This window comes from Procambarus clarkii, chromosome 69 (assembly GCF_040958095.1).
Source record: "Procambarus clarkii isolate CNS0578487 chromosome 69, FALCON_Pclarkii_2.0, whole genome shotgun sequence".
NCBI lineage: Eukaryota > Metazoa > Arthropoda > Malacostraca > Decapoda > Cambaridae > Procambarus > Procambarus clarkii.
In genome coordinates, this window is record NC_091218.1 from 24,344,630 (window position 1) to 24,359,134 (window position 14,505).

The 14,505-nt window shown below is 41.4% G+C and overlaps 1 protein-coding gene across 1 annotated transcript; it reads left to right on the forward strand.

The window, feature by feature from the left end:
• Positions 1-5,544: 5,544 nt before the first annotated feature.
• Positions 5,545-10,171, forward strand: LOC138355892 (gamma-glutamyl phosphate reductase-like). Its single transcript, XM_069311443.1, has 2 exons — positions 5,545-6,682; positions 10,011-10,171. The coding sequence occupies exons 1-2, from the start codon at positions 5,545-5,547 to the stop codon at positions 10,169-10,171; spliced, it is 1,299 nt and encodes a 432-aa protein (XP_069167544.1).
• Positions 10,172-14,505: the final 4,334 nt, after the last annotated feature.

The window sequence follows — 14,505 nt, forward strand, 5'->3', positions numbered from 1 at the left end:
CGGAATATTGCTGCTACACTGGTCGGTCATTTATTCTCATAGTCAAAGATGCAGAGAAGGAGAGGGAAAGAGTGGGAAACAAAGAGACTGGGGAGAGAAAAAAGTGAGTGAAAAAGAACAAGAGAGATGGAGGTGGGAGAGGATAGAGACAAAGAGATTAGAGCTGTTGACCAGACCACACACTAGAAGGGACGACGACGTTTCGGTCCGTCCTGGACCATTCTCAAGTCGATTGTCATTCTCAAATCTCAATAGACGTTAGGCTGGTCCAGGACGGACCGAAACGTCGTCGTCCCTTCACCTTCTAGTGTGTGGTCTGGTCAACACCATTTATACTTGATCAATTCTGGGAACTGTGGACCCCTCGTGGAGTGTTTACCTCGTTAAACAATACACGAAGGCGGAGAACGTTCCGAGATATGCCACCAAACTAATCCCAGAGCTGAGGACTTACGATGAAAGCCGAAAGGAGTAAACGTTCACGCACAAGAAGAGAGATGAAACACGTGAGAGATGATCACCTCATACAAAATACTCAGGGGAATTGAGAGGGTAGACAAGGACAAATTATTTTGCATGACCAATACACGAACAAGAGAACACAGCCGGAAACGAAGGTTCCCAGACTAGTCATTGAGCAATAAGATAAAAAAAAGATTCAAAATAGCGAACAGACGATAAACGAGAAGATAGATGGTTGAGGTAAAAATCTTCCCCGAGGTGTGTACGTGGTACAGTACAGACAGTTAATTAAGCTCTTGAACTCAAAAATAGATTACGTTTGGGAGGCGAGGCTCAGGAAGGGGGGAAAGGAACTATCAAGAGAAAGCGTCAAGCCATTACGACTATATAGCACTTGGAAGGGATCAGGATAAGGATTTGGGATGGGACAGGGGGAAGGAATGGTGCCCAACCACTTGGACGGGATTGAACGCCGACCTGCATGAAGCGTGACCGTCGCTCTACCGTCCACCCAAATTGGTTGCGAAGCCCAGGAACCGTAGTTAATTCCCGAAAGAACAATTTCTCCCTCATTCTTCCTCACTCTCACTCTCCCTCCTCCCTCACTCTCCCTCACTCTCCCTCCTACCTCATGTGCTTTATAACTACCAGAACATTTTATCCCCCTCCACATATCCCCCACACCTGCAACATACTCCCTCACACCCCACACATACTCCCTCATACCCTACACATACTCCCTCATACCCCACACATACTCCCCTCACACCCTACACATACTCCCTCATACCCTACACATACTCCCTCATACCCTACACATACTCCCTCATACCCTACACATACTCCCTCACATCCCACACTTACTCCTTCATACCCCATCATATCCCCCTCCCCACATATAGACAAATACTTCTCCCCGTACTCCTCAATCCACCCTCTCCCACGCTACCACACTCCCCATCTGCATATACTCGCTCATTCCTCCACACCATCCCCACACACTCCCACACACACCCACACACTCCCCACACACTCCCCCCTCCTCACCCACATCTTCCCTCATCCAAAAGCAAACAAAACATACACGGGGAAGAAAATGCAAGTGGTTGTAATACAACTACTGTATACTTAACGAGGAATGAATACAAGGAGAGAATACAACCTAAATACCCTGAGCGCTGAGGAAAGTGTCGAGGAAATGAGGAATATGAAATTTTAAATCATCGCTTTTCCAGATGAGAACAAAATATACAAATGGACGGAACGTGTCGTTCTGTCGCAGCGCCTCTGCCATTTTGGAGTTTTATTATGCTTAGGGAGAGAGGAAACGTTGACAAACGTTAGAACAGGTTTTGACGGCCACTGTATGAACCAGGATGGTCATACTGTGAACCAGGAGTTGGATGGTCATACTGTGAACCAGGAGTTGGATGGTCATACTGTGAACCAGGAGTTGGATGGTCATACTGTGAACCAGAAGCTGGATGGTTACAGAATGAGGCGAGTATTGGATGGTTACAGAATGAGGCGAGTATTGGATGGTCACAGAATGAGGCGAGTATTGGATGGTCACAGAATGAGGCGAGTATTGGATGGTCACAGAATGAGGCGAGTATTGGATGGTCACAGAATGAGGCGAGTATTGGATGGTCACAGAATGAGGCGAGTATTGGATGGTCACAGAATGAGGCGAGTATTGGATGGTCACAGAATGAGGCAGGTATTGGATGGTCACAGAATGAGGCGAGTATTGGATGGTCACAATACCCGCTTCACCGATCTGACGAAACGTGGGACCTAGTGTGCTCCACCAAGCCTCATTTTTTATGAGGATGGGTTGTAACTCGTGAATCCCGTTCTCATTAACAAAAACCAAATGGTCGGTAATCCAGCAACCAAACCCCTTGTTTATGAATGAAAGAACACTCTACACACGGCTTTCAACGATGACATTCGAACAAGCTCAAGTAAGTTTGAGATAATAAAATACTCCTTCAAAAAGGTAGAGTAGCTTAGGTGTTCGAACATCAAGAGTAGTGCCTCGCCAGCGTTCTCTGTTCGAATCGCCACTCTGTAAATTTTCACCGGAATACAACAAATGTAAATAATTGTCATCAGATCGTAAACATCTCAGAAAATCTAACACTGGCCAAACTATACACCAAATTCTAATATATAATAATTTTAACTTACATAGCACAGACCGATTTTCAATCGACTTGAGAATGGTCCAGGACGGACCGAAACGTCGTCGTCCCTTCATTTTCTAGTGTGTGGTCTGGTCAACTATTTCAACCACGTTATTGTGACTCATCATCTGCACCGATTTTCAACACGCGGTGCGTTAAAAATTGATGAATGCGTCTTTGAGACGGGCCGCTTCATAGACAGACTGAAGACAGGTTGAACTGGTGTCCATTTGGACAGTGGCTCAAATCTCCCCAAAAAAACTCATTGCATTTTCATTGTTTCAAGATGTTTTTGGGAATTAGGATCGAGTTCTCAAAAAACACACAAATCATCAAAATATTTTTCCACAATTCACTTCCAACACAACTGTTAAAAAATATTTTCATTGAACTCCCCTCCCCCCAAAAAAAAAAATTGAATTTAAATATATGTCAATTTGACCAAATGTTTATGCTTATAATAAAAACAAAAAAACACTAAGTAGAATTTAAAGAGAGAGATGAGCACCAAAACTTAAATAAAAATATTTGTCTGCGTTTGTCAGTTTCAGTGCAACATATTTCTCTTATTCTGCCAGACAATTCTTGTAAGAGATAAGAGACAGCATCTCCACACGAGCCGAGGAGAAGAAGGGGAAAATATCAGCATCTGTGTGAGTAGTTCCAGGATAGGGGAAGACGACATGGGGGATAGATGGTGAAGGGTGAAAGTTTTCAGAAGAGGATAGAGTGAATGCTGGCAGCTTTCTGTAGCTCAAGACAGGTGATAGGTTTCTGTTCAAGTCGGGGCAAAGGGGTACAATTTTCTTTAAAAGAGGACAAGATGAAGGGTGACAGGTTTTTGTAGAGGAGGATAAGGCGAAGAGTGACGGCTTACTGTAGGAGTTAGGGTGAAGGGTGACAGATTTCTGTAGTGGTCAGGGTGAAGAGTGACACCTTTCTATAGAGGAGAGGGTTAATGGTGACGGCTTTCTATAGAGACGCAAAAAGGTGTAGGGTGAAGGCTTTCCCACCTAACACCCTTGCGAATATTCTCCCTTCTCTCCTATCCCAGTTCTCCTCATACTCCATTACCTATTAAATGTTTACTCAATTCAAAATACATGTTATCCTCACATAATTAAATTTATTAGCGTGATATATCAATGAGAAAACCTTTTGGTTCAGTGCGAATCGAACTCCCGTCCAGGGTTTCCCCAGACGCGTGCATTACCCACTAGACCATGATGGGCTTAGAAGCAACTGTCCTTTCCAGATGTTATTCTTGATGGAAATTGAATATTCATAACCCCGAGTCCCAGTCACAGTCGAAGCAACTTGAACACATGGCTCTCCAGAATCCAGAGAGCTCTTCCAACACTCCTCACTGACTCCCGGAATGCTTATCAACTTCATGATTGAAGAAGATTACGCTACCCAAGAGGTGGCACGGGCATGCATAGCCCGTAAGCGACTACATGCATACACGGAGACATTTATAGGTGACTACTTCATAGAATTTTTCCTATAATAGGTGATTACGCAGATTTTGTCCGATAACGTGAGTCGGATAAATGTCCTTTTTCGCCCTAGAGTGCTGGACAACACACAATGGCAAGCGATACACACGCCATTATCTAGATTTTTATTTTTTAAATTCAGAATATATTCTTCACATCTTGAAGTAAAGAAATGCGATTTTTGAGTTTATTTCAATTATGGTATTGAGTTACCTCAATACTATAATCGAAATAAACTCAAAACTCGCATTTCTTTTGAAGGTTATTTGACTGCATTTAAAGATACGTTCTTCCTTATTTGATTCGATCACTAAGAATTATTTTTTGATCTTGTATATGCATTATATATATATATATATATATATATATATATATATATATATATATATATATATATATATATATATATATATATATATACCTATTGTACCTAGTAGCCAGAACGCACTTCTCGGCCTACTATGCAAGGCCCGATTTGCCTAATAGGCCGAGTGATTTTCTTTATTTTAAAAAAATCCAATTAGTTTATTTTAAGTATTATTATTATATATTAAAAAAAATAAATTATATATTATATAATTCTAATATATTATTATAATATATTAGAAAAATAAATTATTGATATATTTATGTTAGTTTAGGTTAGGTTAAGATAGGTTAGGTAGGGTTGGTTAGGTTAGGTCATATATCTTCGTTAGTTTTAACTGAAATGAAACAAGATGAACTCATACATAATGAAATGAATAGCTTTATCGTTTCATAAGAAAAAAATTGAAAAATATATAAATTCAGGAAAACTTGGCTTATTAGGCAATCAGGCCTTGCATAGTAGGCAGAGCGTTGTTGCAGAGCCTAAGCAGACTGAGGGAGAGACGGACAGACAGACAAGCAGACAGAGAGGGAGAGACGAGCGGACAGCCAGACATATAGAGACAGAGAGACAAAGAGGCACCACCATTGAGCCATAATATAACTTAACTTTATATTTACCAATATAACTTCAAGACAGTTAACACCTTCTTTGTGTTACAAATCATTATATTTCACATGACATTAAACCCGCAGCAACGCTTCTGTATTAAACACCAAAACCAATATATTTCAATACAAAAATACAAGAAATACAAAATTTATTAAAAAACCTATATTATGTATGCACATAAGTGCTTCCAAATATAATTAATTGCTTTAGAAATATTCCAACCAGTTACGATTTATTATATGAATATAAATAATTTCCCATTACCAGAGTTCGTATTTCACCCGGGAAAATATATCTTCAGCTATAAGCTATAAACATTAATATCAATATATTGAGGATTTAATGAGCGACCTCTTTTTTTAAGGGTATTTCATTTTGGAGTCCGGCTACGCTTGGTCAGATTAGCTGAATTATGACTGCTGCAGCTGCTGCTGTGGTTGATGCTGCTGTGGTTGATGCTGCTGTGGTTGATGCTGCTGTGGTTGATGCTGCTGTTGATGCTGCTGTTGATGCTGTGGTTGATGGTGCTGTGGTTGATGGTGCTGTTGATGCTGCTGTGGTTGATGGTGCTGTGGTTGATGGTGTTGTGGTTGATGCTGCTGTGGTTGATGCTGTTGTGGTTGATGCTGTTGTGGTTGATGCTGCTGTGGTTGATGCTGATGTGGTTGATGCTGTTGTGGTTGATGCTGCTGTGGTTGATGCTGTTGTGGTTGATGCTGTTGTGGTTGATGCTGCTGTGGTTGATGCTGCTGTGGTTGATGCTGTGGTTGATGGTGTTGTTGATGCTGATGTGGTTGATGGTGCTGTGGTTGATGCTGCTGTGGTTGATGGTGCTGTTGATGCTGCTGTGGTTGATGCTGCTGTGGTTGATGGTGTTGTTGATGCTGCTGTGGTTGATGCTACTGTGGTTGATGCTGCTGTGGTTGATGGTGTTGTTGATGCTGCTGTGGTTGATGCTGCTGTGGTTGATGGTGCTGTTGATGCTGCTGTGGTTGATGCTGCTGTGGTTGATGGTGTTGTTGATGCTGCTGTGGTTGATGCTACTGTGGTTGATGCTGCTGTGGTTGATGGTGTTGTTGATGCTGCTGTGGTTGATGCTGCTGTGGTTGATGGTGCTGTTGATGCTGCTGTGGTTGATGCTGCTGTGGTTGATGCTGCTGTGGTTGATGGTGTTGTTGATGCTGTTGTGGTTGATGCTGCTGTGGTTGATGGTGTTGTTGATGCTGCTGTGGTTGATGCTGCTGTGGTTGATGCTGATGTGGTTGATGGTGCTGTGGTTGATGGTGCTGTTGATGCTGCTGTGGTTGATGCTGCTGTGGTTGATGCTGCTGTGGTTGATGCTGATGTGGTTGATGATGCTGTGGTTGATGCTGTTGTTGGTGCTGCTGTGGTTGATGGTGCTGTTGATGCTGCTGTGGTTGATGCTGTTGTTGGTGCTGCTGTGGTTGATGGTGCTGTGGTTGATGCTGCTGTGGTTGATGGTGCTGTGGTTAATGGTGCTGTTGATGCTGCTGTGGTTGATGGTGTTGTTGGTGCTGCTGTGGTTGATGGTGCTGTTGATGCTGCTGCTGTGGTTGATGCTGTTGTTGATGCTGCTGTGGTTGATGGTGTTGTTGGTGCTGCTGTGGTTGATGGTGCTGTTGATGCTGCTGTGGTTGATGGTGTTGTTGGTGCTGCTGTGGTTGATGGTGCTGTTGATGCTGCTGTGGTTGATGGTGTTGTTGGTGCTGCTGTGGTTGATGGTGCTGTTGATGCTGCTGTGGTTGATGCTGTTGTTGATGCTGCTGTGGTTGATGCTGTTGTTGGTGCTGCTGTGGTTGATGCTGTTGTTGATGCTGCTGTGGATGATGGTGTTGTTGATGCTGCTGTGGTTGATGCTGTTGTTGGTGCTACTGTGGTTGATGCTGTTGTTGGTGCTGCTGCACACAAACAAAACATACATTTACTTTAACACTTTACACACACGCACACGCAGCCGCGAGGCCCCTTAGGCCTAGCGGCTGAGTGGACAGCGCTCTGCGGTCGTAGTCCTAAGGGTCTGGGTTCGATCCCCGGCGAAGGCGGAAACAAATTGACGGAGTTTCTTTCAACCTGATTAGCTGTTCACCTACCAGTAAACAGGTACCTGGGAGTTAAAAAAGGTATTACAAAAAAGGGTATTACAAGGGAGATTTAAATAACGCTTTAAATATATCTACACAAAGTTAAACACAAAATAATAGATGTAAATTGAATAAGTTTAGATTCAGGAAAGACCTGGGTAAATGCTGGTTGGGTGACATGGTTGTTGATTTATGGAACAAATTATCGGGTAATATAATAGATGTGGAGTAGTTGGATTGTTTCAAGCGTAGGTTAGACATATATATCAATGAGTTTGGATGGTTAGAAATAGGAGCTAGCTCTTATAGGTCAATGTAGGTCAATATATAGGCCTTCTGCAGTTGCCTTTGTTCCTATGTTATTTTATTTTATTAAGGTAGTCCTCAGGGTGACAACCCAAAACAGGCTGATCAACACTTGTCACCGCCTGACAACCACCCTTTACATGGGAACCAGCACCCACATACTGGCTGACTACAGCCCACTTAAGCTGACTACAACCTCCTGCAGGCTGACATCCACCACCAGTACCATCCTACAGGCTGACTACCCTCTCCACAGGCCCACCACCACCACCCACACCACGTCGTCGCCGCCGCCACAGACCCAGCTACTCGGAACAAGTTCCAAGTAGCACGGGCCATGGTGAGCCCGTAACTTACCTGTTGCTGTGGGACAAGTAGCACGGGCTATGGAGAGCCCGTAGTGGACTTACCTGGCACAGGAGCGGTGTTGTGTGACTCCACACTAGATGACATCCACCCCTCACAGACCGACAACCTCCCCAACAGACAGTGTAAGCCTGGTCCTCACCACGCGTCCACATGATCACACTAGCATCACTAACATCATTGACATCAACTGTCCCATGGCTGGTCTTGACATCCTCGTAAGGTTTGGTTACCAGGAACTCCTGACGTCTTGAACTTGGCGTTCTCGCAAAGTTTTTTATGGTATTTTTCATATTTTGTTTGCAGTTTATTAATAAAGTTTTAATATAAGAGTTAACTAACTTTGTACCGAAATTGAGAATACTTTAAATGTCGATATTGGGGCCTGGTACTTGGTGTACGCTAAGAGATAACCTGAATTTACCTGATTGCCCCCATCTCTAGTAGCCTAGATGGAGACAGAAAGCCTGCGGCTTGCACAAAGATCCCACTATTATTCCAAAGGATTTTTTCTCAATGGAATTTTAAAATATCATAATGTCTTCGCATTTACGGCTAGAGACAAACAATGATTCAGGAAACTGAATGAATTTGTTGACAAAAAAAATTAAAAGTAAATAACTCTATTCACAAATACTTGTACCAAAATGTACCATAAACGTATGAATAAAACACGAATATTACCATAGACACGCACAAAACACACACTGGAATCACCCTTAAGTTCTTTCTGTATTTTGAACCGTCTCTGTAATATTATTGTTGTATCCATTACAAAGAGAGCGTCACTGCTAGAAGAGTGATCAACCATAGATCATAAAATATTATTTGATATTGGACTTATTGAAAATTTAAACATTTCGAGAACTCAGAATAAAATAAAGTCCCAACCAAGCTTTAATACCTGGCGTTTAAGGTGTAAAGTTCGCCATACTAACGTAGTGAACTGAGAGGGAAAATGTGTTTCTTTTTTTTCCAACTTTTAATAAGCGTTTGTTTTCCATTTCGGAACATTCAAAAGTCTCACTAATATCCTGTCTCCGGAAGACGACTTCGTATATAGACACAGTTGGGGATTAGACTAAAATACTAGATTAGCATTTTAAAAGCACTACAATCACCTTATGTAGTTGATTGTTCAATAAATCACTGAGCTATATGTTTAACAGATCCCTAACCCTGTCTAGAGAGGACAGAAGAATATGTATATATGCTGGTAAGCATTGTAAATGTGTGGCCACGTCTGTGGCAGGGAAAAACTAGTGGGGGGAACAGGAACATATTGTAATGTATCCTTGGCCGCAGGAGTTCCAACCGGGGAAACGTTAATAACACAATCTCTTAGTTGCGTATATGTATATTGGAAATTATGTCTCAGGTCACGTACGGGGATCAGAGAGGTCATAGAGCCTCCCATAAGATACTTGAACCGGTTAGGTTATAAAGCCACAGATAATGCAAATCGTCTTGGTTATTCAGACAATTGTTATACCAGCAACGCTATCCGTAATTTTTGTCACTACCGGGTTCCCATTCTTCACGCTTTCCTTTATTTCACCGTCAAATGACGGAAAGATACATTTGATTTTTTCTCCATTCCTATTTTTCCTAAATGGATAAAGTACAATACCTTAACTTGAAAACACAGGTGACAATTTTGAGTTGAAAAGGTATTCTAACCGTCACAATCACTAAGGCAAACTGTATTTAACTATTTTTCAGGTTTGAATTAGCAAGTTATTTGCTTCCAAGTGAATATGTAATATCTTCCAGGTGTTTCCAGATTAACCAAAATATGTTCCACTAAATGCTGAGAATGGCTTAATGAACACTGAGTCAACATCCAGAGCAAAATAATTGTGATGGTGGAATGGGTTAAGGGGCTCATCAGTACTCAGGATCCATCCAATGATCTTCACCTCAAAGATCAATGCTGGGACCCCATACTATTTCTCATTTATGTTAATGATCTACCTACAGGAGTCTTGTATGTCGATGTTTGTAGACGATGCAAAATTACCGAAAAGTGTTGAGACAGATGATTGTAAAATTCCGCAGGATGGCATGAACAATATACAGATTAGGTCTGAGAAATGACCTCTAGATTTCAACACCAGCAAGTGTAAGCTGATGGAAATAGGAAGAAGTGACCAAGATACCATAATGACGGTACTCAGTGAAGGGAAACGATCTCCTTGTTACAAGAGAAAAAGACCTGAGAGTGGATATAACACCAACTCTAACTCTAGAGACACATATAAATAGGATGTCATCAGCATCATACTCTACACTAGCAAAAGTCAGAACATCATCCAAGAACCTAAATAAGGAGTCATTTAGAGCTCGGTATACTACTCGTGTGAGATGGTCCCCATCATGGTCCCCATCATGGTCCCAGAGTATGTCGTCCCATCGTGGAGCCCCATCTCACAACACACATAAGAGGACTGGAAAATGTTCAGAAGATTGGAACGTGGCTCTTTGTTGTAAGAATTATTATTGTATTTTCTCACGAGACATCTAAAGATTCTAAGTTGTTTACTCTGACATTCATCTGAGGTACATTAAATTTTTTAATCTTTGGGGAGATTAACAACTTAAATATTATTTAATATTTTTTAAATCTCCTTCATTTGTTGCATATGAAAACAATATTATTTTTGTTAGCATAAAATGTTACTGAAGGCGTACAAATTATCGAAATATATTGCGTTTACTATATAGTAATTTACAGCATTTTGGGGTTAACTTTTACCCCTTTCAGAAGGGGTAAAAACTAAAAACTGCAGCACAACTAAAAAAATCAAGTAACATAACCAAAAAAAATTATGTTTATCGTTAATGATAAACTGAACAAAATCCACATATCTTCATCCATTTTGGTCCCTTCTATCCTTTATAGTTTTTATTCATGCACTTTGCTTTTTATTATTAAAAGAAGAAAATTGCTATTTTAGCGATTTGACGACATATTTTATATTAGGGTTTTAGTTGCTCTAACGGGAACTCCCAAAGGCGTCAGAAGATAATTTTATTCCATGGAAAGGAAAAAATAATTAAACTTTTTTTGTGTGGCCAGAGGAGGAGCAAGCCTGTATTAGTTTTATGCAAATTTTCAGAAATTCCATATCGCGAAAATCTATAGCGATGATGCCTTGGGTATATCGCATAGTTTGATGAAAATTATTACATAAATACTATTTCGATACAGGAAAAATATTTAATTTCGTCAACATGTGGGTTTATCGGTTTAGCAGTAATGGATAAAGTTTTGTTTTATGGTTTAATGGATCAGTACAGTTTTGATGAAGAGCCACGACACTTGTCTGACACTCCTCCAGGGACACCAGGTCGTCTGACACTCCTCCAGGGACATCTGGTCGTCTGACACTCCTCCAGGGACATCTGGTCGTCTGACACTCCTCCAGGGACATCTGGTCGTCTGACACTCCTCCAGGGACGCCTTGTTGTCTGACACTCCTCCAGGGACACCAGGTTGTCTGACACTCCTCCAGGGACACCTGGTTGTCTGACACTCCTCCAGGGACACCAGGTCGTCTGACACTCCTCCAGGGACACCAGGTCGTCTGACACTCCTCCAGGGACACCAGGTCGTCTGACACTCCTCCAGGGACACCAGGTCGTCTGACACTCCTCCAGGGACACCAGGTCGTCTGACACTCCTCCAGGGACACCAGGTCGTCTGACACTCCTCCAGGGACACCAGGTCGTCTGACACTCCTCCAGGGACACCTGGTCGTCTGACACAACACTCAAGGTGTTGACACTCAACTTGCTGATGAATAATGAAGATTTTCATTACTCAGGTGAAATACTGATTTTTAAATGAAAAGTGCTAATGCTTTTGACTGAAACAATTGCACGTTTAATCCACTTATTTGAAATGAAAGTGTAACGAGGTTTTGATCCCTCTTTTTTATCTCATTTTATTCTCTTTCACTTTTATTTTCTCGCTGCCTTAGTTTTTTGCATGGTCAGTGCTCGATCCCCGATGGTCCAAGTGGTTGGGCACAGTTTCTTCACTTTGTTCTAATATCCCAGCTTTTACGCCACATATGTTTTCCAAGTGCATTATAGTCATTCTGGCTCAGATTGTCAATTTGAACTGTTCAAAGTGTTCATTTGTTTATGTTCATACCATACCATCGTCTCCTAACTATCCACAATGCTCATAACTCCACGGTCGCTTACATTTTTGGCAGATATTGTAGGAACTCTCAAAAGATTGATCTAAAACTAAATTTATTTAAGACTAGATTTATCTAAGCCAGATTAAAAGACATCAAAATAGCTAGGAGACTCAATGATGTATAATGACATGAGACAAAAACATGTACACGAATGAAAAGAACGTTGCTTCACGATTATATTCAATATATATTCATGACAGGAGTTGACGCCCATGTATAACTTTGTGACCTCAGCATGAAATAACGTATCTGTATTCCATCTCAGAAATACTAACAGAACCCTCTATTTCACTCAAGTTACCATTTCAACTTTACATTGAAACCGAACAAATTTCTTTTATTTAGAGTGTCTAATTCCATAGCAGTTGAGTCATTAAACCTACTCTAACTCTGGCAGTTCGTAACACTCGAAATCCGAGTCTACAAACTACGCACAAGTTCGTTTTCTAACGAGGAAAACTGTAGTTTCAACTTCATTGTCTGGCTCTCGGAGGCAGAGACTTGGGGACTCGCTTTCGAAACTCTCGCCCTCATGTACATGACTATCTTTATCCATCCCATCTTGAAAATACTATCTTTATCCACCCTCCTTTGCATGTTCCATCTTTATCCACCCCTCCCTTGCATGGCTCCTCTTTATCCACCCTATCTTGCATGACCCATCTTTATCCACCCTATCTTGCATGACCCATCTTTATCCACCCTATCTTGCATGACCCATCTTTATCCACCCTATCTTGCATGACCCATCTTTATCCAACCTATCTTGCATGACCCATCTTTATCCACCCTATCTTGCATGACCCATCTTTATCCATCCTATCTTGTATGACCCATGTTCATCCACCCTATCTTGCATGACCCATCTTTATCCACCCTATCTTGTATGACCCATGTTCATCCACCCTATCCTTGCTTGAGAGAAGATTAAGAAAGCAGTACTGTGAGATAAAAAAAATAATAATGAGGCAAGGATGTGAGAAAGAAGAGGGGAATAATGAAAGAGGACAGGGAATGAGGGAAAGGTGATAAATGAGGGAGAAATGATTTGGACAACACATCGCCCCATCCACGGCAAATACCAAAGCACCAGCCTCAATGGTTGCATTAATTCTCATTAACGTAAGAAGATCATTAAATCCCAGCTTTAACGAACTGTAATGAGCAATTGGAGAATTGGTTTTGACGAACATATATAATGACATTTTAATGAATTGCTCAAAGTTTGATTTGTATTTCATTTAAAGTTTATATAATGACGAGACATTTTTGTATTACTTCCCATTTAATACAATAGGAATCAAAGATTTGGGGCACAAATTTGATTTAAAACGGAAATCATTTTTATAGTGATTCTCCATGCATGCCTCAAACCTCTCGCTGGATAATTGGGTGGTTGAGCTGTTACCGAAGCCATCCGCTGGCAACGACCATTGCAACTACTGCAATTGATGCGCCGAGCCATTATGGTAAAGGTGGTAAATGCTCTGAAATATTCCACTACACTTTTGACTCAGCAATCGAAGGAGCAGTTCTGGCTGAGTCTTACATGGGAACACTGTTATGTATTGTATATGTTCTTAGTGATAGAGCACTTCAATTGTCGTGTCTTGCTGGGATAGCTTATGTCCCACATCACTTATGCCCCACATCATCATTTCTCGTATTTTTGAGGATAGTTGATGAGCGAGACGACAGGGAACTGTGCGCGTGTCATGGTAGGGTAGTTGACGCCTCAGACCGTACGTATCGCAGTTCCTTGTGACCGCGGAGCAGAAAGAGAGGTCTCGAAAACTCCCTTTTGTCAATCAGAGTTCCATGCTCTCCCTTCACCACGATCAGCCAATTATTATATCATCATGGTCCTTCATTACTGCTGGGTAATCACAAACAGGGGAATGGTCCCCAGTCGCCCCAGTCGAATGTTTGGAGTTTATGTCTACTGTCTCATCTACTTCATTCCTTCGCTAAAGGAACATTTTCCCACAGGTCTTAGAGTTTTCTTGGGTTTCTACTCCAGTTGTGTACTCTTGAGTATGGCTTTCTTTGTATGAAGAAAGACAATGTTTAAGACAAGACAATGTTTGTATAAAACATTGTCTTCTTTAGTAATGGTGATGTCTTCTGACAGACATAATTGTATATAATGTCTTCTCACAGACATCTTTATCCTGTTTGTCTTTCCCGTTCTTGCCAACCTGCTACGGGTCTTTCCGGTGCCCCTATCAAGTGTCATCATGCGAGCGAGCTTCCTTCAATCTCAGATTCAATATTCATAACGTAAGTAAAAGACGTATTTACAAAAACGAATTGGTTGAAGAGGTGGAAGCATGTAACTAAGCCTGGAACTTGTAGCCAAGAACGAGGATATTTTCCTATTCTCACCCA

Excerpts from the sequence above, each read along its gene's own strand:
- LOC138355892 (XM_069311443.1), top strand. The coding sequence starts at position 5,545 with ATGACTGCTGCAGCTGCTGCTGTGGTTGATGCTGCTGTGGTTGATGCT. Across the intron at positions 6,683-10,010 it reads TGGTGCTGCTGTGGTTGATG|ATTTCAACACCAGCAAGTGT; the intron begins GTGCTGTTGATG and ends AATGACCTCTAG.